Genomic DNA, 27,768 nt, shown 5'->3' with positions numbered 1-27,768 from the left:
AACTTTTCTTTTCTTTTCTTTTCTTTTCTTTTTAAACTTGACAGCGAAAACCTTTCTAACTTAGGTTTAAATCTTGGGAGGGTCATATTTTAAAAGTTCTAATATCTATCTTTATAAAAATGCCAAAGAATTCTTAAAAGATTTTTTCTCTTCTAAGTAGAGTAATTGATTATAAACCTTCAAAGGATTCTCAATCCATTTACAAAACGGTGTAAAACAAAATTTTGTACAAAAAAACTGCAAAATTTCATAAAAGTAAAAGAGAGAAATTGAATCAAGTCATTATCCCTTTTGCCTATCGTGTTCAGTATCATTTATCACCTAAACATGTTAAATATAATCTATCAGACTCTCAATCCAGTAGGTATGAATACCTCAAATGATTGTAGACATTATATCATAAATGTCAACAAGTAATATAACATGTATACATTTGTAAAAGCATGCATTCAGTAAGTTTGTAGGGTGTCATAAGTGCCTGCCAAAAATGTCTACCTGGTCGAACCATGATATCACCAGTGGCTGACCATAGGTATTGCTAAGTTATGCTAACTAGCAATTATACAATCCAACAATTTGTATAAACAAATATATTTTTATTTCAAGTAAGAGATTTTGTTTCGATATTAATTTTACATGTGTGTACCCATCAGACGATACATAGATCAGATTAAGATCATTCAAGCGTTTATTATGCCATATATTTTAGTACCATGAATGGCTAGTTTATTCGCTCGAAAGGGAATGGTATAACGACTGAAAGAGAACTCCCAAGAGGTTGACTCCCAAAGATGGGTCATACAAGGATGCAACTTAACATTATAAGAAGTAGTGAGATCTACCACCTAGGATAATTATTGGTAGCCTTGTCTCCTAACTGCGATAACTACAGACACTGAATTATTGTCACTCGAGGTGCATGTTTATGTAACAACAATGTCATAGAAGCTTGTACCATCTATCACCTCTCTTGGTAAATAAAATAAACGTGATTGAGTTAATGGGTCCTCTTTATTAAGGGATTGCACCATTTATAACTTATGTTGTAATTGAGCATCAAGCTACCTCCTTGGGTAAGTTCCCAGAGTTTAGTGTATTCACTTAACCTAATCAACATGCTCTGGTTTATTCAAATTGATTGAGCATCTTGCTCGTGAAGACGAGCCTTACTTTTAAGTGTGCATGTGGTTTTTCCTTAACTCTGTGTATTGTCGCACCCTATGGGTTGTCAAAAATTCTTACCTCATTACGAGCAGTAGTTGTATGAGGATGCCTTGATGTCTTATAGTATAAAACGATAATTCACATGCCACACATGCCTTTATAACTATCTAAGGCATCACAGTGGCTCCATTAAGCCATATGTTCCATTATGAGCAATCACATACGTGCATGCATGTCTCACATGACTGATAGCACGGTACAATATCATGCTTATTATGGACAACCTTCTATAACACAATTGTACGTCGTATGTCACTTCACACTTACACCATTTATAACAAGATAACAGTTCATACATTCATAGCATTTTAACATGCATCGTATATCAGGTAGCAATATTGCATAATTTTTTTGTCAAACATGCATATCGTAATCAATATTTGATAATACCTCATGATATACATGCAAGTTTGTTAACTCGTGTGTCTTGATGAGAACCGAGTTTCATTTAGACCTTTGAGCACCTAGCAATGCCTCACAAAGCATAGTCATAGCATAAACAAGTCTTTTGACTCTTCCTTCTTGAGAGTCGACTCTCAGGTTCTGCACAATGAGAGAGGGTCGTCTCTCTGTCAGTCTCAGAGTTTTAGGCTTACAAGGGTTCAACTCTCATTTATATGAGTCGACTCTCGGGTGACTTGAGTTAGTAGGGGTCAACTCCTGTTACTACTGAAACTTGAAAGGCTTTGTTTCGGCAGCGCTTCTGCTCCCGAAACACATTCTTTTCACAATGTATCTTGACTGATAACTTCCAGTCCCAAACCATAGTACTTAAGCAGGTAAAACCATATATCTAGCAGAAAAAGTTTTAAAAAGTTAAGCATATTATACGAAAGAACTATGAATGAAATAATGTAAACAATGTTTATGGGTTCTTCACATTAATCCTACTTTAAAACTATGGGGTTACGTAGGAAAAGAAGAATACATTGCAGAAAAACAGAAACTGCAAGTTGGCTGGTGCACTGGCTCTTCAACAACCTTCCAAACCGAGAGAAACAGAGAGTGGGAAGGTTACTTCCCACCGTCGGTTCCTAACAGAGAAGAGCAAAAAGAAGAGAGTGAGCAAAGTGACTGAAAAAGTGATGCTCAAGTGAGAAGGACTGGACCATTATTTATATGCCATGAAAGAGGGAGGGTGAGAACCAATTCAGATTGGGGGTTAGAACTCATTTCAACTCTGTTTTTGACGAAATAAAATAACGTTCTCTTTAAAATTTTAATACAAATGCAATCATATACGGGAAAGTTATAAAATATGCCTTACAAATTCCATTACCTCTAAAAAGTCACAGGCATTACACTAAAAGTTCCATCTCTCACTTGTTCACATGTAAGAAATAGGGCAAATGAGTTTGTTATAGTTGTGATCAGAACCATTTTCATGCATTTGTGATTAGATAAACATGCCTTAAACTTCTAAAGTTTTCATACTAAAATTTTTGGATGTCAAGAAAAACTTTTATACGACAACATTTGATATTAAAGCAAGGGTGGTTGTCTTCTACTTTCCCATTTTTCTAACCTGACTTTTTCATGCTGAGAAAAATTTCTTTTTATATTAGTTTTTTTCTCAATTCCCAACATTCTCTAATGGCACATTTGAAAACAAGTAAGATTCTCATAGGAAAATAATATTTTGCCTATGAGAAATTTTGATATGATAAATTTTTTAAATAAAAAATTTTAGATTGTTTGTATAGAATGAAAAAATGTGAGAGAAAGAGAGTCGATCAGCCTCCTCTGAGAGAAGTTTTCTCTCATTTGTAACAGCTGAAAAAGTAATAATTTTTTCTTTCCTACTTTCACTTTCTCTACTATTTTCTCATTTCCAAACATGCGAAGAAAAATGTAAACTATGGTGACAAAACCATTTCATGCCGAAGATTAAGTTCTTACATTTGTAACAAATGGCATAGAAAATACAGAAAAGCACTGCGGGTATTTTAGTCATTGAATTAGAAATATTTTATTTTTAATGCCAAAACCATACAAATGAGGAAATAGGGGACAACCGTCATTATCTGAATTGAACGAGACATTTTCGTCAGAGGGAACCCATCACTCCTCATCAATGAGATAATTGCATCTTTTTCTATTTTTCTCCATAAAAAAAATTCTCATTTTCCGGCGGCAAGAAAGGACGGCCCTCTCGGTTTCCGCTCCAAAATTTCTCCATATTTTCCAATAATTTTTTTACTCCTGAAAAATACCGGTGCGGATCGAGCAAAATAGATGGTCTGAGGGAAGGGAAAAAAAGATCCTGAAATTCCTCGTCTCGCTTTGTTTTCGCTATCAAATCCGCGTTTTTAGGGTCCCTTCGCGATCTTTTTCAGGGTTTTCCGTTTCCCCGCGAGGGTCTTTTCGCGATCCCCGCCGACGCCGCCCCCGATTTTGAATCTCAGTGAGTTCCTGATTTTCGCTACCCCTGCAAGATTTTTCCCATTTAATTGTTTGAGTGATTTTTTTTTTTAGTTTTTGTTGATAACAGCAAATTTTCGTTTTTTTTATTTTTTTTGGGGTTCAGTTTGTTGTTTCAGGAAGAATTTCATGGAGAAATTTTAGGTTTTCTGATTAGGGTTTTCTATTTTTTTCCTTATTAATTCGCATTGAATTGGTTTTTTATACTTGCAATTGTTGGTTTAGGTGAGGTTTTGAGTTTTTTTTTAACAGTGCTCTAGACTAGGGTTAAGGTTTTGATTGGTTTCAGACTTTCAGTGCCCTCTTATAGAATCGTCCTTTTGGCTCTTTATTTTGAATGAATTTCAGGTTGGTTTTTTCTTTTCTTCTTTTCCGTAACGATGAGGACGTTTGTCATTTTTTCTTCATTTATTTGGGTAGAAATCTCTGTGCTTTTTTATTAAGGGTGTTTATTAGTAATCGTCTCTGTAGTGGGTAAGAAGTATGATTCTCTTTTAATTCGTGAATGTGCTTCAACATTTTTTTTTATTTGATAAAACGTTAAATTCGAGTTCAGTCTTTGAAATTTGTTTCTCCTGTTGTTTAATCTGGTGATTAGGAATTTTCCTTTTTCTTGAGAACATTTGTGTTGTGCCTTTTCTTTTATAGGTTTGTTCTTTGTAGCAATTCGATGTGGGTGGTTGTCTTCTGAAGAGATACAAACAGCATGCAATCAAAACCTGATAGTGCGAATTCGGTAGAGACGGGGTCTGACTCGGTCCCCAGATCGGGGATTTGTCCACAACCTTGGTGGCGCGGGTTTGGGATTGTTTACAACGCACCCTCGTCTGGGTTTCAAGAGAGCCCCTTGAAATCGTCCTCTTTAGGTTCTCCAGATGCGGGGTCGGGGGACAGTCGGTTGCCACGCGGGGATGCTGCCCCGTCCCAATCGAGTAATTTGGATGAAGGAAATGGTGGTGTGAATGAGGTGCATCAGACGGTACCACCTTCAGGTTGAGTTCTTTGTTTTTCCAGTCCTTTCTGGTCTTCAATTTATTGTGTATTGTGCCCTTCCTGGTTTAAGTTTAAGAGTATTGAGCGACTAACTTGTTGCTTGTTCCTGTTTGTTGATGTGATTGAATAACTCATTTCCCCTTTTTTCGTTTCATGTTGTTGCTTGTTTTCACTTTTTTTTTGGGTTTGGAATTTGAGGTCATGTTTACTTATGATGCCAGAAGGCTGTAGTGTGTTTAGCTACTGGTTTGTCTGTAACTTAGCTACCACCTACCATGCCATGTTTGTAATACGAGTCTTGTTGAAAGAATCCGCTTCCTTGGTGATCTTCTGCTTGTTGGACAATGCATCTGACTTTTATGTTTCATTCTGTGGTTTGCTATCATCTTGATATTTTTTTCCCCTTTCCGTAAAAGGACTATCATACATTGCAATTGGAAACCTCAAATGGATAACTACCTACTCTGTGATGAGGAGTAACAGAAATGCATGGTGCATGGAGAAACCATAATTTTTGCAAAACCGTGGACCAAATTACAGTTTGTGCTCTAGGACTTAAATCTGAGCATTGAACTTCGCCTTTCTGTCAAAGAAGAGTGATGAAACTTGTCAAGGCATGATGGCAACTGGAATTTGCCTGTTCATGATAGACTTTGTACACTTGATCAAGTTTACCTTGATTCTTGTCTGATCTGATCCCAGCAGTACTACCTTTCTTATTTGCTTATATGCAATTATAACTATTAGTCTATTATGATAACTAAAAATGCAGATATTATTTTAAATTTCTAAACCTTTAACTTGTATCTTTATTAGTCTCCATTGTAGATTTTGTGCAAGTATATACTAATGATATTGCATCATAGTAGTATGTGATAGGATATTAAATAATTATTACACATTTATTCTTTAGTCCTTACATTTTAATATAAAGCAGTCTGATATAGATGGGGAGAAGGAAGGGAGGCCCATCCATTCTGTATAAAAGGCCTCCTCATGTTGCCGAGTGTCATTTTTCTACTTGTTCAGTACAAGTGCAAAGTGGATTCCAAGTGGCATGATTACCTTCTGAAAATTTATGTAAAATCCTATCTTTAATTTAAGTTTTTTTGTTTTATTTTGAGAATTTTGAAATGGGCTCTAATTTTTTTTACTAAGGTCAAATAATTAGAGTACCCCAGGAGCTTGTAGTTTTTTATTTGATTGTGGTTTTGTCAAAAAATCATTATAAAATCATGAGAAATATAATACAACAAACAACAACAACAACAACTACGCCTTCATCCCAAAACAATTGGGGTCGGCGATATGAACCAAAAACGAAAATCATTCTGGGTCTTCCACATGAATCCTTCTCCTCCAATCATTTCTATCCAATGCCATGTCCTCGGTGAGGTTCAAAGCATTCATATCCTTTCCTATCACCTCCATCCATGTCTTCCTAGGCCTACCTCGACCTCTTTTAACTAATATATTTTCCCATTTCTCCATCCTTCTAACTGGAGCATCATTAGGCTTTCGCCGAATATGTCCAAACCACCGTAAACGATTCTCTCTCATCTTATTTTCAATGGGTGCAACGCCTACCTTCTTACGTATCTCCTCGTTCTGAATCTTATCTTTTATTGTATTTCCACACATCCATCTCAGCATACACATCTCAACTACACTCATTTTTTGAATATGATGTCTCTTGGCAGCCCAACATTCCGTACCATATAGTAAAGCGGGCCTAATAGTCGTCCTATAAAACTTTCCCTTCAACCGCAATGACATTCTACGATCGCACAACACTCCAGTTGCACTTTTCCATTTCATCCACCCAACCTTTATCCTATGATTTACATCTCCATCAATTTCTCCATACTTTTGAATGATAGATCCCAAATATTTGAAACAATCATCCATCGGTATTTCTTGCTCACCAAGCTTCACTACACTCCCATCACTACTTCGTTGCTTACTAAACCGACATTCCATGTATTCTGTCTTACTCTTACTCAACTTAAAACCTCTTGCTTCCAATGTCTGTCTCCATAATTCTAACTTAGCATTAACCCCAACTCACGACTCATCAATCAAAACAATATCATCTGCAAACAACATACACCATGGCACATTTTCTTGAATAGATCTCGTAAGCTCATCCATCACTATAGCAAATAGGAAAGGGCTTAAAGCATATCCTTGATGTAACCCAACCGTTATAGGAAAATTGGTTGTCACCCCTCCACAAGTGCGGACATTGGTTACTACTCCTTCATACATATCTTTAATTATACTAATGTACTTGAGAGAAACACCTTTCTTCATCATTGTCCACTAGAGAACGTCCCTAGGTACTCTATCGTATGCCTTCTTCAAATCAATAAAAACCATATCAAATCTTTGTTCCCCTCTTTATTTCTCTCAATAAGTTGTCTAAGAAGATGTATAGCTTCCATAGTTGATCTTTCAGGCATAAAACCAAATTGATTCTCCGATATCATGACAACCTTCCTCAACCTAGACTCAATCACCCTCTCCCAACGTTTCATAGTATGACTCATGAGTTTTATACCACGCTAGTTTGTGCAATCTTGTATATCACCCTTATTCTTATATAGAGGCACCAAAGTACTCTTCCTCCACTCATTAGGCATCTTATTTGTCCGCCAAATCTTATTAAAAAGATTTGTCAACCATTCTAAACCTTTCTCTCCGAAGCACTTCCAAGCCTCGATAGGTATACCATCTGGGCCAACTGCCCTTCTAGATTTCATTTTCTTCAAAGCCTCTGCAATTTCTTTCTTTTGAATCTTGCGCATGAAGTCACAATTCATCTCATGAAAAAGAATGGAGAAGTCTTCAAGATCCTGAGCATGACTTTCATTAAATAGCTTATCAAAATAATCTTTCCATCTCTCCTTAATCTCCTCATCTTTGACTAAAACCCTTTGCGTTTCATCTTTGATGCATCTAACCATACCCAGATCCCTCGATTTCCTATCTCTCATCTTTGCAAGCCTATAAATATCCTTCTCGCCCTCTTTTGTATCCAACTTGTCATAAACCTCCTTATATACCTTATCCCTCGCGTTCTGAACTACTTTTTTAGCTTCATTCTTTGCTATCATATACTTCTCCAAATTCTCATTATCACGACTCTTACTTAGATTTCTATAACACTCTCTTTTAACCTTAATAGCTAATTTGACATCCTTGTTCCACCACGATGTATCCTATAATAATAGTAGCAATAATTCAAATATGAATTTTTTTAAGACGGTATTTTTAGTAATTGCAGAAAAAACTTGATAATTCAATGTACTGCTGATATTTGTCACGTTGGTGTAGCCTGGTGCAAAATTTATTTTGCTTTAGGCGGCGTTTGTGACACATTGCTTGAGGGAAGCACCTTGCCCGCAAAAGGGACTGGGGGGTGGGGTAGTTTGCTGCCATGTTTTCATATGAAAAAGGTAAACCCACATCTGGGGCACATTTTTTAATATCACACGCGGTTTGAACATTTAGTATCTGGAGCCGCATATGCCTTCTCTGGAATGTTAGCATGTAACACAGGCTTGCTCTAAAATTGCTCAAGCCGAGGCGAGTTCAATATGGCAAAAGGCTAGGTGGTAGGCCTACCAAATTTTCATGGATCCATCACGTGTGCTAGGTGACTTCTTGATTTGTGCTACCTACAAAGCTATGTCACCTGGGTAAGGGTACGGAGGGTACGACACAACAATTCAAAAAATGTGGGTATGTGGGCACAACTATATACATATATATATATATATAAAATCACATAAATTCAAAATAAACTGAATATAATATAAATGTATATGCTATATCTAAAATATATATTATATACTGAAAATATAATTATAAATTATAAATTAAATACAAACTTGTCTATGTCACATGGGTGCGGGTGTGACACGGGTGCGGTGCAATTTCAAAAATTTTGGACACGGGGACTCGGCTATATATATATTTAAAATCTCTCTCTCTCTATATAAAGACTCGGTCAAAGTTGTGCCCATTAGGGGACAGGTGATGAGTTGTGAAGCCTGATTCAGGGTTTTTTTCCTTACATGAGGGGGGGGGGTGGGCGGGTCCCGCTGCGTGGTTAGCGGGCGGGGGGTCCAGGGGGGGCGCCCCTGGCGGGGGGTTATAGGGGGGCAGCCCCCCCCCCCCCCCCCCCCCCAAGATTTTTTTTTAATTTTGTAGCCCAGATTTAAAAAAAAAATCCAAAAAATGGATCAAAATGACCCTGGGTGCGTTGACCGCACCTAGGGTTGGGTTGACCGAGTCCGAGCCGCACCCGTGTCGACGTGGGTGCGTCGACCTTGGAGCCGAGTCCGTGTGACATAGAAACTTGTATGTACGGAGGGTAAAATGGCGTGTCCGGTGTCGACGCATGTATACACGGGGATACGCTTGTCAACATGGGTATGGGGAAAAATGGAGTGACCGGGTACCATAGCTACAAAGCATGCCCTCATCACTGACCAAACACATGCATTTCATGAGAATCCAACTTAGGATCTGTTGCATTTCTCCTTCCATAGATGTTTCACAACCATCCATATATGGAGATTGCATAAGATTGTCCAAGGGATGACTATAAATTCTTGGGGTAGCTCCAGATGTCTTACAACCATCTGGGTGTGTTTGAATCCCTTGGATCTTGAGATCCGAGGGTCAGATCGGATTAGAGACCCTCGGATCTCTCGCCCTTTCCCTTTATTTCAAGGATCTCAAATCCCTGAAATGAGGGAATTTGAGATCCTCCGTTTGAATGCCTCAGATCTCTGGCATGGGGGCCCACACCACATCAGCCAGCCCCATGCCAGCTCAGATGATTGCATCTCAGATCCGAGGCATTCAAACACACCCTCTTTGTAGTTAGACTGGGAAAGATTGTCCAAGGGCTGCCTATAAATTGTTGGGGTAGTTTTTGAGGTACTTGGCCCTAACAGATAACCATAATTCATGGTCCTTGACTTGATGCTGACTAGGAGAGAGGTTCACATTTTCTTCTGATACTTTCCATTGTTTTCTGATGTCACATTTGCATGCCCAAGTGTCTAGAGGTTTTTGCATGACTAGGAGATGATGGATAAACAACTATGTCACATGGGTGCGGGTGCGGCACTTCCAAAAAACCCGGGTGCGGGGGTGCGGCAGGGGCAAAAATGTAATATATATAAGGGGGGTCCGGGGGTTCCCCCCGGCGTGGGTCCCGCTGCGCGGTCAGCGGGCGGGGGGTTATAGGGGGGCAGCCCCCCCCCCCCCCCTTCGATTTTTTTAAAAAATCCGCAGCCCATTTCATAGGGCAAAATTTAAAAAAAACAAAACAAAAAATGGACCAAAATGACCCTGGGTGCGGTCAACACACCCAGGGTCGGGTTGACCGCACCCGGTGCCGCACCGCACCCGCGTCGAGTCGCGTCGACGCGGGTGCGGTACCCTGCTAGCTGAGTCCCTGTGACATAGATAAACAATAAGATGGCAGCAGTGGCAGCTGCTATGGAGATGGAGCTGCTGCTATGGCCCCTGGATGCTTCATTTGCAGACCAAAGACACGGGTATTTATGTGGCAAATGATACTGGAGATGTATTGTGGACGTTTGTGAGCCTAATATTTGGGCATAATACAATGAGTACCAGTAAATATGTGTAAAGATGTTCTGTTTCATTTTTGCTGTTGACATCAGTGATACATCACATGTTTCCATGGCATAACGTGCATACTTGATTCTGTCTGCTTTTGTGTGTCTCATGTGCATGCATGCATGCATGTGTGCACTCTTGCACACATGTATGTGTCACATGAACGTGGATAAAAACACCTGTATGGTTCAAATAAGATAACACACATATTTTCAATTGCTTCAAAATAGAGACTACAGATATTTATGTATAAAACTGAGACTACAAATAGGGAACTGCCACAGTTGGGCACAAGAGAACGGTTATCACTAAGTACTTTCAAATTTGTTCTGTTATTTTGCTTCTGTTTTTACATTGGGTATTTAGAAGCAGCCATGTTACTTAAGGGTGTGTTAACATAACTTAAAGTGAAGAAAAGAACATAGAAAGCATAAAACATATCTGAATGTGCAAATTTTTTTTTTATGATAACATACATGCACATATATGCATCTGTATATATGGAATCACACAAGAAAACCCAGTGCCAGCAACCTGAATTGCCAGCCTTGCCATGGATAAACAAGCAACCATGTTACGTCAGCATGTTATATGTGACTGAATAGGTGAAATGAAAACACAAGTGCACAATAACAATGCCACTAAGGTCTACAAAGTGTGCACAAACACAAAAACACCTATAATGGGCAAAATACAATAAGCCACAAAGGGCTAACACATCACACTCACAACAGGAACAAGAGAGCACAATAAAAATAAATAGGATTTTGTATTAAAATGCTTAAGAAAGGCATTAACAAAGAGAGGGGCTGAAACCCTCTTTAAATAGGCCACAAGGCTGAAAAAGGTGAAAAAGGATCCGGATCCGATCCGTTTCCACGTCGATCCATGGATTGTGTATCCATACTTATGCATTGTAAAACACTTAGACTGTCGGGTCTGGATACACCAGACCCGGATCCATACCTCTGTGTTGTAATTATAAAACACTGTTTAGGTCACGATTCTATGTATGAAAAAAAGAAAAAGGAAATTGTATCAGCCGAAAGCCTTGGGTTTCCTCTTCGTCTCTCTCTCTCTCCCTCTCTCTCTTTTCTCTATACTGGTGAAAAACTTTCATGGTATCAGAGCATAGATCCGGCTAAGGCTGATAAGGATTCCGGCAAGAGCGAAGTTCGGAAAATCGAGTTTAAGGATTTCGGCAAGAACAAAGTTCGGAAAATCGAGTTTTTTTGTATCCCTTTCCTTTTTCTTCTGTTTCTCTCCATTTCCTCTCCTCTTTGCTCATTCGTTCCTTCTTTTTTGAAATCTCCTGCGTACCCACACCTCACGTGGGTTTCTTTTCTCTGTGAAACCGTGATCCACGTGAACTCTATTCACGTGGGTTCACATTTGGTGAATCTGTGATTCACGTGCACCATTTTTACGTGAGCACAGACTTTGGGTGACTATGTTTCACGAATCTTCCCTTTTTTTTTAATCTTCCTCTACCTAATCTCCTCTAAGTCTGTCTTTGCATATTCAAATATTTTTTTTATGATTCTTTACTGTTATGCTGTGAAACTTGTTCCTTGAGTATCTATTTCTATTCTTGTCAAAAAAAGGGGGTTTTCTTTTAACATGTGAAGGCATTCTTCATCACGTCAATCTCAGTTTCTGGACTGTATAGAAAAGGTTCAGAAACTGATTTTCCTGAATCCGACAGCCTGCGATTCTCCTAAACAAAAAAAAGAAGAAGGAAGAAAGCGGGCTGAACTTTTTGTGAACACTCTGGTTGACATTCTTATTGTTTTTCATTCTCAAATGGACCCTTACCTCTCTCAATCAAATCTTTCTTCAAGCTTTCTCAACCAACTTGTTTCTGAAAAGTTGAATACCTCAAATTTCTTGATTTGGAAGAGACAAATTATTCCTTTTATAAGGAGTCAAGGTCTCTTAGGTCACCTGGATGGAACCACTCTCGTTCCACCGGAATTTGTCCCGAGAGAAGAGAAAGATGATCAAGGGGTGAGTTCGATCGTGTATGTCAAAAATATAGAATTTCTCAATTGGGAAAGGAAAGATCAATCGGTTGTCGCATACATCACCTCAACCCTGTCTCAAGAAGTTCTAGTTGCCATTTCCCGACAATTGTACAACGCTACAACTCTAGGAGCGATTGGTTTAGACCTACTCGCAGGTTTCTCAAGCAAGGATGGTTTTCCTAAAAAGGGAGTTTCAGTTGTTAAGAAAAGAATCCATGACCATCATGGAATATTTGAACAAGATAAAGACCATCATAGATCAGCTTGCAGTTATAGGATGTGCCGTAAGCGACAATGACATGGTGCAACAAACTCTGAGTGGATTGGGATCTGACTACAATATGATAGTCACTTCACTATTGTGTCTTCCTACTCTTCCTTCCTTCGATGCGTTACGAGCGAAATTGATTCAGTATGAAATGACTCTCAAGGGATTCTCTGAGGAAACTCACATCCACACAAATTCTCAAGAAGTTTTTGCCACAGGAGTGACTTATGGTAGAGGACGAGGACGAGGAGGACAAGGGCGAAGTGGATACGGAGGGCGTGGTCTACTCCCCACTCCAAATATGTCTGCTCATGCGCAGGGATCAAGATCCATTCCCACTTGCTTCTTTTGTAACAAAAAGGGGCATATCAAGGCGACTTGTTGGCACAATCCAGAGAATAAAGGAAAGGGTCTACAGACAGAAATGAAAAGAAAATTCACCAATACCAGAGATAGTGGAGAGATCAAAGATCTACTAATATCTGTCTTATCAGAGTTGATTGTTACTGGAGATGGATCCCACCATCCTGTTTCTCATGTTGGAAAAACTGTCATTCCCATGTCACATTCCACTCTTACTCTCTCTGATGTTCTTCATGCTCCTAACATTAAGAAAAACATTGTCTCTGTCTCCAAGCTTATTGATGATAATAATGATTCAGTTGAATTTACTCCCTTCTCTGTGCAGGTCAAGGACCTACGCACGAGGGAAACATTCGCTGAAGTAAAAAGACGAGGCAATATGTATGTCCTTGAAGAAGCTCCATGTCATGCTGTCCGCCCTGCTCACCTGAATTCGAAGCCTTCGTTAGAGTCGTGTTCATCTTCTTCTGCTAATGTTTTTAGCATTTCTGAATGTAATAAGCCATTCTTATGGCATAGTCGGTTAGGACATTGTGGGAGTCATTTTATTGAGAAACTTGTCTCTAATAATCTCATTCCAAAAGAAAGTCTTAATGGGAATGAGAGCAGTCATAAGTGTTCCAGTTGTCTTTCATGTAAGAGTCATGTATTGCCTTTCCATTTCATTAATAAGAGAGCTTCAAAACATTTTGAGATTATTTGTTCTGATGTATGGGGACCCGCCCCAATTGTCTTTGGATCTGGGAGCAGATACTATCTAATCTTTGTTGATAGTTATTCTCGATACACTTGGTTATATTTCATAAAGAATAAGTCGGAAGTCTTCTCTATGTTTCAAAATTTTCTTTCCTTGGTCAAAAATCAATTTTCTGAGTCCATTCAATTTTTCCAATGTGATAGAGGTGGGGAATTCTCATCCCGTGATTTTGTTTCTTTTCTTCGAAATAATGGAATAGGAAGAAGGGTGTCCTGCCCCCATACTCCTCAACAAAATGGGATTGCTGAACGAAAATATAGACATATTGTTGAAAGTGCCATGAATATGCTTCATGACAGTAATCTTCCTATCAACCTATGGACAAAAGCCTTTCATTCTGCCGTGCATGTGATAAATAGACTGCCCATGGTTGTTCTGGAAAATAAGTCTCCTTATCACTGCCTTTTTTGAGCCCATCCTAGTTATCATGATTTGCGTGTTTTTGATTGTGTTTGCTACGTGCATATTGATCAGTCTCTGAGAAACAAGTTTCAGGACAAAGCCCAGAAATGTAGGTTTGTGGGATATGCAGATGACTACAAAGGATATAGGTGTTATGATCCCACCAACAAACGTATCAGAATCTCAAGAAATGTTGTCTTTGATGAATAAAACTTTGATGAAGAAGCTGATGCAACGAATATGCCAACTGAAGTTTACTATCCTTGGTTGAGTTCAGAACTTTTTGTTAACTCAAATGAAGCATGCTCCTCAGATTGCGTGCAGCAAGAAGAAGAGAGTTTTGAAGACACTGGGATGTCGAGATCACAGAATACAGAAGAAGTACCAGGCATATACAAGGGCATTGTCTACTCTAGACAGAGACTGACATCATCAAGCCATTCAGATCATGTCTCAGACGGCAATCCGACTACTTCTCATACTCTTGAGGTCAAAAAATCAAACCGCATACGACATCCCATTGACAGGTGGGTTAGCTATAACAATTTCTCATTGGATCTTCAACTCTTCTTAACTCCTCTCAATAAGGAAGATGAGCCCATCATGTACTACCAGGCAATCACTTCTACCAGGTGGGTAGAAGCCATGAATGATGAAATGCAAGCCTTGCATGAATGTGGAACCTGGGAAGTTGTTCCCAGACCACCTGACAAAAATGTTGTCGGATGTAAATGGGTCTACAAAATAAAGTACAAGCCAGATGGAACCATTGAACGATACAAGGCAAGGCTTGTGGCAAAAGGATTCACTCAAGAAGCAGGGCAAGACTATGATGAGACCTTCAGTCCGATTGTAAGAATGGGAACAATCCGAATTATTATTTCACTGGCTGTTGAACATGGATGGAAGTTGAGTCAGCTTGATGTAAAAAATGCATTCTTGCATGGGATTTAAAGGAGGAAGTATACATGGAGCAACCCCTTGGGTATCAAGAACAAAATTGTAAAACTCATGTGTGTAGGTTAAAAAGAGCTATTTATGTTATGAAGCAAGCATCTCGCTCATGGTAGCTTCTCGCTAGAGATTCAGAAACATGGATTTTCACGTTCCATGTTGGACCACTCATTATTTATTTTTAGAAGTCAGACTGTGAGCACTCTGTTATTAATTTTTGTCGATGATATTGTCATCACAGGAAACTCTGCGACACACATCCAAGAAGTAAAAGACTTACTAGGACAGAGGTTCAAAATGAAAGATCTTGGAGTTCTACGTTATTTCCTTGGTGTAGAAGTTGATAACCAGGCTCATGGCTTGACACTCACTCAGCACAAGTACACCGTAGACGTTCTCAGCAAGGCAGACATGCAAGACTGCAAACATCTGGGAACTCCGAGTGTGCTTCATCAAAAACTTAGCGCTCAGGATGAAGATCTGTATGATGACCCCACCAGGTATCGAAGCATAATAGGAATGTTACAGTACCTCACATTCACCAGACCTGATATTGTTTATTCAGTCAATCAAGTGTCTCAATTTATGCATGCGCCACGCACTGGACATATGGAAGCGGTCAAGAGGATCCTTAGATATCTGAAAGGGACTATTGGGGATGGATTGATATATTCACCACAGTCATATGGCAAAGATGAGCACGGACTCACTGTATATTGTGATGCAGACTGGGCAGGAGATCCTGATGAACGAAGATCTACATCAGGATATTGTTTCTTTATTGGAAAAAATTTAGTCTCTTGGAGCAGCAGAAAACAAAAGGCCATCGCTAGATCAAACACTGAGGCTGAGTATAGATCTATGGCTGCTGCTACTGCCGAAGTCACATGGATCAGGCATCTACTAACTGAAGTAGGAGAAAGGATTTCCCACACTACTTTGCTATGTGACAACCAAAGTGCAATCAACATGTCATTCAATCCAGTACATCACAGTCGTGCCAAGCACATTGAGATCGACCAACACTGTGAGACAGAAGGTTGAAGAAAAAGAGATTGAGCCTGAGTTCGTCAATACTGAAAGACAAGTTGCAGATCTATTTACCAAAGGGTTAACAAATGATCATTTTTGGATGCTTAAAGGCAAGTTGTTCATGGTACAAAACCATGATCAACTTGAGGGGGGGTGAAAAAGGTGAAAAAGGATCCGGATCCGATCCGTTTCCACGTCGATCCATGGATTGTGTATCCATACTTATGCATTGTAAAACACTTAGACTGTCGGGTCTGGATACACCAGACCCGGATCCATACCTCTGTGTTGTAATTATAAAACACTGTTTAGGTCACGATTCTATGTATGAAAAAAAGAAAAAGGAAATTGTATCAGCCGAAAGCCTTGGGTTTCCTCTTCGTCTCTCTCTCTCTCTTTTCTCTATACAGGTGAAAAACTTTCAAAGGCAGCTTAAAGAACTGTTGGGGGTCTCCCAGCGGCTATAATTATAGCCTGTTGTGGAGCCCCAACAGCTCTATTGGCTGTTTACAATAATGCCCTTTCACATTAGTGAAAGGGACAACAAACAGGGAAAAAAAAGATTACAATGCTGCCCCTAATGGGCAGCTTCTATTACATAGGTAGAAAATGAGGAAAATGCCCCTGATGGGCATTACTAATTTACAATCATAGGAACGTTATATATATATATATATATATATATATATATATATATGTATATATATATATATATTAACAATAGGTCCAGTGCAAACAATTGGCATATACTTGTTTATTGATTGTCATGTTTACAGAGGCAATTTCTGATGAATGTTTTGGGACTGTGTGCACGTGTGCGCATGTGCGTGCATGCATGTTTTATGTGTGTGTGTGTGTGTGTGTGCGCTCGTGCGTGCATATGTGTGTGTGGAGCATTATATTATTTATCACTGCCTAGATGTTTACTATATACATTTTTTGTGAGCGCTATGCTTGCAATTGATATTCTTACCTCCTTATTGACCTTCAGTTTCTGAGGTCTGCATTGCCCATGAGCAACGTCTGTGTGTATGTGTGTGCGTCATCATAATATTATCACTGCATACTTGCCTACCATTTATTTTTTGTGTGAGTGCTATGGTTGCAGTTGATACACTTACCTCCTGATTGACCTTCAGGTTCTGAGGGCAGCGTTGCCCATGAGCAACATCTGCCGGACATTGCTGCACCAGTACCCCCTATGATGACAGAATATCTTGCACCACATACTCAGCTGGAACTTGGTCATTCAATGGTAAGTTTATTAAGAGTTGGACTGTTGGCATGGGTAACTGCCAGTCATGGGCTGAAGCATTTTTTGCACGTATGGCATTTCCATATTTATTTGTTGAGAGTGAGTACTGTCCAAAATGCATGAAGGTTGATGTTTCTTACGAGCTTTTGATTCTGAGTTTTGTGTTTTTCACAGGCATCTTATCCGTACCCTGATCCTTATTATGGGGGGGTTTATGCAGCTTATGGACATCAGGCTTTGGTTAGTATTTGTTCTTTGTGTGGACGTATTTTTAATACCTGGCAAATTCATTTGTCATCTGTTTGTAGTTACTAGTTGTTTTGATGATTAGATTCGAAACATATCAACTTTTCGGGTTATGTGTGTTGCTAAGAGGTCTCATTACATTTGGTAGATCCAACTTTTACTTATCATGTTAATTTGCATCATATTCATCTGTAGTGGGGGGGTACATAGTGTTACCTTCTTTTCCTTCAGAATTTATTGTTATCGCAACTGCACTATTTGCTCGTCCTATATATGGATCAAATATTAGGTTGATCATTGTTAACAAGCTTGGTACTTTGTGACTTATCAGTATGTTTTTTCAGGTTAATCCTCAATTGCTTAGTTTGCATCAGAATCGCATGCTACTGCCATTGGAAATGGCTGAAGAGCCTGTTTATGTTAATGCAAAACAGTATCATGCGATTCTTAAGCGAAGACAATCACGTGCCAAGGCTGAACTGAAAAAAAAAGCGATCAAAGTCCGAAAGGTACTTTTATCTTAAAATATTTCATTTCAGGATGCATTGATGTTGATCAACAAAGCATAAGTGTGGAGTTAAGAAAGAATATTTTCTTGGACTTGCGCATTTTTGGATTGATTTCCAAGCTAAATATTATTATGTATGCTAAATCATTAATGGGCTACTGCTTCTGTTTCTGAAATTTTGTGAATTTACTCACATCTCCTTAAATTATAGTGTATATGTTTGTGTGTTTATATATATATATACATATATATATATATATATATATATATATATATATCACACATATACATACAAATGTAATAGGTTATGCCCTCTAGGGGGTATTTTGGTCTTTTTGTATGGTTGTAATAGGTCCTGCCCATTAGGGGCAGATTCGACTTTTTTTTTCTTTTTCTTGTTGTTTATTTTTTTGGGGATTTTTGGTCATTTAACCATATAGCCGTTGGGAGCTCCCCAACAGCTATATGGGCCATCTTTAGCCCTTCTGTGTGGTCTATATAAGGGGCATTTTGCCCCCTTTCATGTATGCTTTTCTTAAGCAAGTTATGAGTATTACTTATGTATTTTTATGCCTTGTGTGCACTCTTGAGTATCATTTGTTGAGTGCTTGTGGTGTGTGCCATTGTGGCCATTTGTATTTGTCCATTAGTGGCTTATGGTATTATCTCATTGATATTGTGTTCGCGATCATGATTCAAAGAGCTCGTTGCTACTTGAGATTTCATTACATGGTATCAGAGCCCTTGGGTTCTTGACCCTTGGACCTTGTTGCTTGTGGTGTTCATGAGTTCATATACTTGCAGTGATTGTTCTTGCTCTGCACGTGGCATTCATTCTTCTTCCTCTTACCATCTTCCCCTCTCTCTCACTCCTTCATCATGGCCGATCATGAATCCAAGATTGAGCTCTCCTTCAAGCTCAATGGGACCAACTACTTGATGTGGGCCATCGGGATGGAGAACCACATCAAGGGAAAAAAACTTTGGTGTTATGTTAGTGACACAACTCCCGAGCCACAATTTAAACTCACAAAGAAAGGAGACCAAGAGAAGGCCCTTGAAGAAGATGATAGACTGAAGGCAATACATAAATATGAAATGAAGATGAAGATGAAGATGAAGATGAAGATGAAGATGAAGATGAAGATGAAGATGAAGATGAAGATGAAGATGAAGATGAAGATGAAGATGAAGATGAAGATGAAGATGAAGATGAAGATGAAGATGAAGATGAAGATGAAGATGAAGATGAAGATGAAGATGAAGATGAAGATGAAGATGAAGATGAAGATGAAGATGGAGGATTGGGAAAGTACATGCCAAGATTTTGGCATAGTTCATGAACAATATAGAAATTTGTGAATATTGTCAAATTTAAAAAAGCAAATGAAGCATGGTCATTCTTGAAAGAAATGTTTACCCAAAAGGGTCTTGCAAGATAATATTTCTTGTAAGAAAAGATTAGATCTACTAAGCAGGGTGATATGAGTGTCCAAGACTACTATAATGCCTTGTCCCCTCTATGGGATGAGCTAACACTTGTTGAGCTCACAAATGAAAAAAGAATACCTTTTCCAATTTCTTCATGGTCTTTGTTCGGAGTTTGAGCAAGTACGAGCTTCTCTTCTACTTAGATCCTCCCCTATTCCAATAAATGAAGCGCTTACCGAGGTTTGTCAAGAGTAAAAGTAAACTCGTTTTGGTATGACCTATGTCACATGGGTGCGGGTGCGGCACTTTCAAAAACCTTGGGTGCGGGGGTGCGGTAGGGGCAAAAATGTAAAAAAAAATTATATATATATATATATATATAATTTTGAAGTTTTAACAGTTAACATTTAAGAGTTAACATTGTCATAATATCATTCATCATGCATGCAATATATCAACCTAAATATCATTCAAATAAGTAAAGCAATTACATAAATTAACCTAAATATCAATCAAATAAGTAAAGCGAAAACGAACTAAATTACATACCAAAGTATATCCTGATGAAGTAATGGATCTTAATAATTTTCTTCTTCATCATCAAATGCATCATTAGAAGGAATACTGGGCTAAGCTAAATCCATGTTTGTTATGTTGAAATCATGCTCTCCCTCGAAGTCACACTCTTTTGGTTTTACATCCCAAAATTTGGATGTTCCTTGTCTGCGTTACAAACCCAATTTGAAAATGTTAAATACAATACAAGTATATTTAAATAAAAAACTAAGAAATAATCAAATAACTAAGAGAGCAAATTAGTACCTGTATTCATCATTGGTTCGTGAAAGTAATCGAAGATTTGGATGAACATATACTAAATTCTCTGCAAGCTTGCTGGTGAGTTTGTTTCTCTTCATGTTGTGGATTTGAGAATATGTGCTCCAATTTCTTTCACAACAAGATGAACTAGCAGGTTGCGATAACAATCTTAATGCAAGACGTTGGAGAAGAGGTGTTTCTGATCCAAATGTTGACCATCATGTGATAGGATCTATATTATCCTCTTCTCTCGCGAATAATGCGGGTCCATATAATCTCGAAGATGAAAAATTTTCAAACTCTTGTGTGACTTGATGTAGAAGATATGCTTTTGGAAAATGTCTTGTCATACACATATTTTTATGTTTTGATAGCTCTGGGTCTAAATTTGGAGGGACACGACCAATACCACTAGCCTGCCACTTATTTGCATAATATTTTGGATTAAGAGAATGTGCTATGCAATGCAAAGGACTGTTGCTCTTATCACATCTTCTGACTAAAATTGAATTAATATGATTAAAAAATTCGGAATCATCCAATGTAGGATTTTTTTCTTCATGCTTGAAAACTATAGCTTGTATTTTTTCAATCATATTATCTCACATTTCATAAACACTTTGAAGCATAGGCTCATCCTTGTCAACTTCTCTTAACATTTCTCAAATAGGTTGCGTAAATTGAAGGAAGTATACCACTCTGTCCCAAAACTCATTATCAATGAATGAATTTTTTAATTTTTGAGCCTAGATATTATCATCAGCACGATAGAAGGTCCAATTTTCACCAATCACCATGTTAATCAAAGTATTCTTCACTCTTTTAATCTTCTTCACCATCACAATGATGAACGCAAAACGTGTTTCAGCGACCTTCAACAATTTCATGTTAGAATGCCTATTAAATATAGCATTAGCACGATGGTGGTTAACAACAAATTTCTTAATGCTTTTGACATTTCTTTCTAAATCTTCAATCCATGAACATAAAACATATGCTTGTGAATTTTCTTCTTCTTTGGGGTTGCAAATGCTCTTTAGGGTCAGATTTAAGCAGTGTGCTACACGGGGAGTCCAAAAAATATGAGGGTACTCACTCTCCAAACTCAACGCTGACTCTTACGAACGGGAGCGTTGTCTGTAATGATTTGTACCACTTTCTGATCACCCACTCATTTTATAACTTCTATAAACAACCTCTTCAAATACTTTGCATTTTTATATTCTCCAGATGCATCAACTGCTTTCAAGAATATTGGGCCACTAAGCGAACAAGCAATGAAATTGATTAGTGGACGCCTTTGAATATCTGTCCATTCATCAGACACAATAGAAACTCCATTTTGCTCCCATGAATATTTTTTAATCTCTAGCAACTTCTCCACATTTGCCCTCTCTTCTGCAAGAAGTGTGATTCGTATTTTTTCTGAACTTGGAGGTACATAGCCACTCAAATTACAATTTGCCAAGGATGTTACTAAATTCTTCCAATAAGGATTTCTAACCGCATTAAATAGGAGTGAAATAAAATAAAAATACCTCACAACTTTTCTATCCAATTCTTCTCTTCCATATGTATTGAATGTTGCTTGCATCGCTCCTCTACCTCCTACATTGACTTTTTTTTTTATGGCTTGCAAATGACACACTAACTGCACAAGAATCGGCCATTCTCTTTCTCTTTTCATACTTTTCTTGTATTTTCTTGTATTGTCTTCGCTTTGCCTCATCAACTTTTCTGCATCCTGAAATGCTATGTCCTGATATCTATAACAAATGAGCCTTCACTCTTGTGTAAGACCCAACAAAATCTTTTTCGCAGAGCTTGCATCGAAATCTCTTGTTTCCACCACCTTCTTCTTCAGTTTTTGCAAGTTTATCTACATGTACCCATAGTGGCCCCACATCATCAATCCCATTACAACTATCAGCAAAACTAGCAGCCAAACTCACATGTTGGGATGAGGATGACGCAAGTCCTTTCCCTTTATCCATCATTTTTATCCTGAAAACACAAAAAAAACACATTCAAAATTTCAAATCAATTATACAGACATTATCTTGATATAAATATATATAAAATCAAGAGCAATGAGGGGGGATCTGCCCCTCTCTTGCCAAAAACAGGGAGGGAATCAGCCCCTCCCCTGAAATAAGAGGGAGCATGGACGAGGGCTCGATCCCCTCCCCTGCCGAAAACAGAGGGAGCGGGGGGGCTCAACCCCTCCCCTGCCGACCCAACAAAAGAGCGAGAGGGGGGGCTCGACCCCTCCCCTGAAATCAAAGGGAGCAGGGTGGGGGGCTCGGCCCCTCCCCTGCTGAAAACAGAGGGAGCAGAGGGGGCTCGGCCCCTCCCCTGAAATCAAAGGGAGCAGGGTGGGGGGCTCGGCCCCTCCCCTGTCGAAAACAGAGGGAGCAGGGGGGGCTCAGCCCCTCCCCTGCCGACCCAACAAGAGAGCGAGAGGGCATAGGGGGGGCTCGGTCCCTCTCCTGCCGACATAAGAAGAGAGCGAGGGAGTCAGAGGGTACACCTCTGCGAAAGGAGAGGTGGCGTCAGGAGGAGAGAGCTCGAGCTGAGCGGGAGAGGAGAGGAGAGATTAGGGCAAATTTTTTTTTTGCCCTAATCCTTTTCATCGGGGATTTTTTTTAACGTCCGAAACGTGGATGAAAATGATCCTGGGTGTGTTGACTGCACCCAGGGTCGTGTTGACCGCACCCGGTGCCGCACGTGCACCCGCGTCGCGTCGCATCGACGCGGGTGCGGCACCTGCTTTGCCGAGTCCCTGAGACTTAGGGTATGACCAAGGAAGGAGATGAAGTGTTCGTGGTCACTAGATTCAACAATAATGTAAAAACTTACAAGCTTCTACACTTTGTGAGGCAAACAACAGAGGACAAAGGAGGATTATTTGTCATTATTGCAATGAAATGGGGCACATCAAACCAACGTCCAAAACTAAAGAACAAGGTGGCTTCCGTTGGAGATTCCTTATCCAAAACAAACAATGAGACACAAAAAGGACATCTCAAAGATTTGTCCATTGCTTAATCGGCCGAGGCATTTCAACAATTTTTCAAGTCATCATTCTCTATATCCGGCGTCCCAATTGCTTGCTGTACTTTTGGATTTTATTAGTCCTTGGTTTGTTATCTTATATACTGGTATACAACTCTAGTTTCTTGCCATTAAATGTATGTCTGCATAGAGCTCTGGACTGCTTTGCAAAGCTACACTTGGGCATGGCAACTGATCATGTAATTCTTTGTTGAAGCTGTTGTGATGGATCTCAGCATCGCCATTTTACTCCTTTTTATTTTTTATAATGCTTAGAACGCCTTTTTACATGGTAAAAGACAAACCACTCGCAGGGTCATTGTTTGCCATGTTTTTTCCATTTTATGATAGTTATTGGTTTGGGAATGAAGACTGGTGTTAATATTTGTAGATTTAAATCAGTTAAGTGGATTTGTTATAATTTGGATTCTTTTGACGGCTGTTAGGTTTCTTTCTCAGTTTCTTGATATCTCAGGATCTGGAAAGATTTCTTGGAAATGCTGTTTGATTGGCTTACATCATATCCTAAATTTCAGTGGCTGGTTGATATTTTTAGGCACCATGTATTAACTGTATTATGCAGGACCGAGACACAAACTCTTTTCTAAGATTCTTTACTTGTGTTAAGTTTATTCGATGTATTGGCTGGAAAGAAATTTGTAATTAAGCATGCTGAACTTCCAAATTCTTAAGTAGGTGTTCCAATCTTACTGTTTCTTACAGGGGCATGAGGCCTAAAGTGCCATCTTCTGATCTCAAATTTCTTATAGAACTTCCATTTCTGAACAGTGTAATGCAAGATGCAGATAATTGATCCTGATCAGTTTCTGGGTTTCAATTTCCCTTTGCTTTCAAGTAAGAGAATCGTCAAGATTGGTATATGAAATCTGTGCACATGTTTTTGACTTGATTGCAGCCTTACCTTCATGAATCTCGTCATCAGCATGCGTTGAGAAGAGCAAGGGGCTGTGGAGGGCGTTTTCTCAACACAAAGAAGCAAGATGTAAATTCTGTTTCTTCAATATCTGAAAACAAAGATGAGGGTTCAGCAGCATCCACTTTGATGCACTCAGTCAGCTCATCAGGTTCTGAGCGTTTGGTCTCTGAAGCTGGAAACTTGAATTGCACCTCTGGGCAGGAAATCAAACAACAAGCTGAGCACGACGTATGTGAGCAGCATACGTACTCCAACTGCAATGGATGCTACCAGCATACAGGTTTCCACTATTCAGCTTTCCATTCACTTGCAGGTGATAGGACTGATGAAGGAGACTGCTCGGTGCAGAGGGGCGGAATCCTCTCAAGCAGGGCCCCGCAGAGGGCTCTTGCAATCCAGTGACCTCGGTTGGAGCCAGTTATAGATCGGAGAAGGTAGCTGTGATTACCTTCTGACACTGGTTGTCTGGTGTTTCAAAAGGCAATTCATTCTTGGCTTGGTTGGTTTTGTTTGTGGTATGGCAATGTTAGGTGGATGGACCATGGCATAGACATTCAACGTTTTTCTATCTGGCCCTTTTATTTTCTCTTTGTAAAAATGAAACAACAGAGGTGATGGATGTATCCACTAGGGGAAAGTAGATGTTAATGCTGTACGCCATTGGATGGACGCCTCTTTTACATTTTGTCATCTTCAGTTTGTGATGTTATTATCCAGGTTTGTCTTTGTGAAGTATCGCACTTGATTGTTGGTTAGATGTTACCGTCACAGGTAGGGAAGATACAGGATTCAGATTGATTGCTGCTTGGTTTAAATCTTTGCTTATGTGACACTTTCTCTAACCTAAGTTGCTATGCATAGTGCAGGCAATGTTGGAACCCTGAGCGTGGCAATGTTCTATCTGTTTGTTTTGAATTTAGAAGCCTAATTTAACTACATTTCTTAGGAATGAAAACTGCAATTCTAGGCTTGTTATGTCTGGCTCATAGTTCACAGAAGCTGGTACAGATACCAGGTGTGCAAGGGCTTAAAAAATTTCAGGTACATTTTTATTGAAATGCACAATTATGTAATTTCAAAAAATATTACTAGGAATTTTTAATGAACACTGATACAGTTTCTAAAAAGTTGATCCGAAGCATATATTTTCAGAAAGATACTTATAAATAAAATAGCTAATTCCTTAAAAAAAATTAAAATAGTTAAATATTCCTATGTAATCAGTCATTATTGTATAATGAACATTTTCAATAAATCATAATATTTAAAAGTTTATGACACTAATGCCTTTAAATTGAAAATTATTGTTTGTATGCAGAAATGTTAATATAAAACATGTTTGATGCTCATTTATAACATGAATAGAAAAGAGTTCATTTGTAATGTCATAGAAGAGATTTCTTACAGTGAATTGTGTTTCTTAAGTAATTGGGATGAGTTTCTTAAACATCGCTGATATTTCAAAATATGGTTTTCGAAAAAAGTTTTATATCAGTATCCCGCATGGATGGTTGATGCACGGTTAGGGTGTATCAAGTACTATTGATACATACGCCTGTTAACTGCTATTAGGAGATCCATTTGAGGAACATCGGGACAGTGAAAAATGATTCTATCTTTTGTATTTTTTTGAAACTTTTTTTTTGTCCGATAAGCTTTTGAAACCTTCTAAGAGCATAATTTTTCATAATTTTTGAGTTATTTATGAGACTATACAGCTGTGCATACATTTTTAATAGAAATTGGACGATGTGCATGTGAGGTGCATGCACGTTTTTCAAGAGCTTTAAAAGAGTAATGGTTTACAATAGACCGAAACTTTTATGGCCCAAAAAGTAATGTTTTGCATGAAAATAACATGATCAACCAACAACAACTACGCCTTCATCCCAAAACAATTGGGGCCTTCATCCCAAAACAATTGGGGTCAGCGATATGAACCAAAAAAGAAATTCATTTTGGGTCTTCCACATGAATCCTTTTCCTCCAATCATTTCTATTCAATGCCATGTCCTCGGTGAGGTTCAAAGCATTCATATCCTTTCCTATCATCTCCATCCAAGTCTTCCTAGGCCTACCCCGACCTCTTTTAACTAATATATTTTTTCATTTCTCCAACCTTCTAACTGGAGCATCATTAGGCCTTCACCGAATATGTCCAAACCACCGTAAACGATTCTCGCATCTTATTTTCAATGGGTGCAACACCTACCTTCTTACGTATCTTCTCGTTCTGAATCTTATCTTTTATTGTATTTCCACACATCCATCTAAGCATCCGCATCTCAGCTACACTTATTTTTTGAATATGATGTCTCTTGGCAGCCCAACATTTCGTACCATATAGTAAAGCGGGTCTAATAGTCGTCCTATAAAACTTTTCCTTCAACCGCAATGGCATTCTATGATCGCACAACACTCCAGTTGCACTTTTCCATTTCATCCACCCAACCTTTATCCTATGATTTACATCTCCATCAATTTCTCCATACTTTTGAATGATGGATCCCAAATATTTGAAATAATCATTCACCGGTACTTCTTACTCACCAAGCTTCACTACACTCCCATCACTACTTCGTTGCTTACTAAACCGACATTCCATATATTCAGTCTTACTCTTACTCAACTTAAAACCTCTAGCTTCCAATGTCTGTCTCCATAATTCTAACTTAGCATTAACCCCAGCTCTAGACTCATCAATCAAAACAATATCATCAGCAAACAACATACACCACGGTACATTTTCTTGAATTGATCTCGTAAGCTCATCCATCACTATCGCAAATAGGAAAGGGCTTAAAGTAGATCCTTGATGTAACCCAACCGTTATCGGAAAATTGGTTGTCACCCCTCCACAAGTGCGAACATTGGTTACTACTCCTTCATACATATCTTTAATTATACTAAAATAACATGATCAACCATATCCAACAAATTAGCTGAATACAAATATGTTGTTGGGGAGGGGGAGCGGGATAGGTTCATTAAAAAGAGTCCAACCATGTATATGTTAATTTTACCATTGACGGGAAAAATTGACTTTGATGAAAGAAACCAATGATTGTATAAAAGAGGGAATTATTGCTGCCTACTGTGGTGGCACTGTGGCAGTATTGAAAACCCCACATTGGAGAACGATTAGTCTAAAAGGGTAGCAAAAGAGCATGGAGGGGGAAAGGGTTTTTTCTTTTTCTTTTGGTTAGGCCAAGGGAAAGCCTTGCCCCCCCCCCCCCCCCTGGCCCAATCACTGATCACACATTGGCTGACCTTGGGTTGGGAAAATCCCTGAGGTCCCCCCTGCCCACTGTGGAGCACACCCAGCTTCGAAATGCCCCTTTGTGGGTTTCAAACTCATGATGTCCCATCAACTTGGTGACTTTCACAAGTCGCCCCTACCAGATGAGGGTTGCCTTGTG

At 38.9% G+C, this 27,768-nt stretch overlaps 2 protein-coding genes across 3 annotated transcripts in view; one reads left to right on the top strand and one right to left on the bottom strand.

The window, feature by feature from the left end:
* Positions 1-2,058: 2,058 nt before the first annotated feature.
* Positions 2,059-27,768, bottom strand: part of LOC149828908 (guanylate kinase 1-like) — a 29,699-nt gene continuing 3,989 nt past the window's right edge. Inside the window, exon 6 of the mRNA XM_090017795.1 lies at positions 2,059-2,258. Within this exon, the coding sequence (XP_089873921.1) occupies positions 2,198-2,258 (61 nt within the window). The 3' untranslated portion in view covers positions 2,059-2,197. The remainder of the gene's footprint in view (positions 2,259-27,768) is intronic.
* LOC149828909 (nuclear transcription factor Y subunit A-1-like) lies at positions 3,101-25,081 on the top strand. 2 transcript variants are annotated; one of them, XM_090017794.1, is made up of 6 exons: positions 3,101-3,628; positions 4,294-4,637; positions 17,239-17,354; positions 17,529-17,594; positions 17,945-18,109; positions 23,888-24,302. In XM_090017794.1, the coding sequence occupies exons 2-6, from the start codon at positions 4,352-4,354 to the stop codon at positions 23,918-23,920; spliced, it is 666 nt and encodes a 221-aa protein (XP_089873920.1). In that variant the 5' UTR covers positions 3,101-3,628; positions 4,294-4,351; the 3' UTR covers positions 23,921-24,302. The 2 variants fall into 2 exon arrangements, with proteins under 2 accessions (XP_089873920.1, XP_089873919.1); XM_090017793.1 differs by lacking the exon at positions 23,888-24,302 and adding an exon at positions 24,329-25,081 and having other exon boundaries at positions 3,103-3,628.

This window comes from Nuphar pumila, chromosome 9 (assembly GCF_984573655.1).
Source record: "Nuphar pumila chromosome 9, dmNupPumi1.hap1.1, whole genome shotgun sequence".
In the NCBI taxonomy this organism is placed as follows: domain Eukaryota; kingdom Viridiplantae; phylum Streptophyta; class Magnoliopsida; order Nymphaeales; family Nymphaeaceae; genus Nuphar; species Nuphar pumila.
Note: the sequence above shows the minus strand (reverse complement) of the source record. Positions and strands in the feature narration are given on the sequence as shown.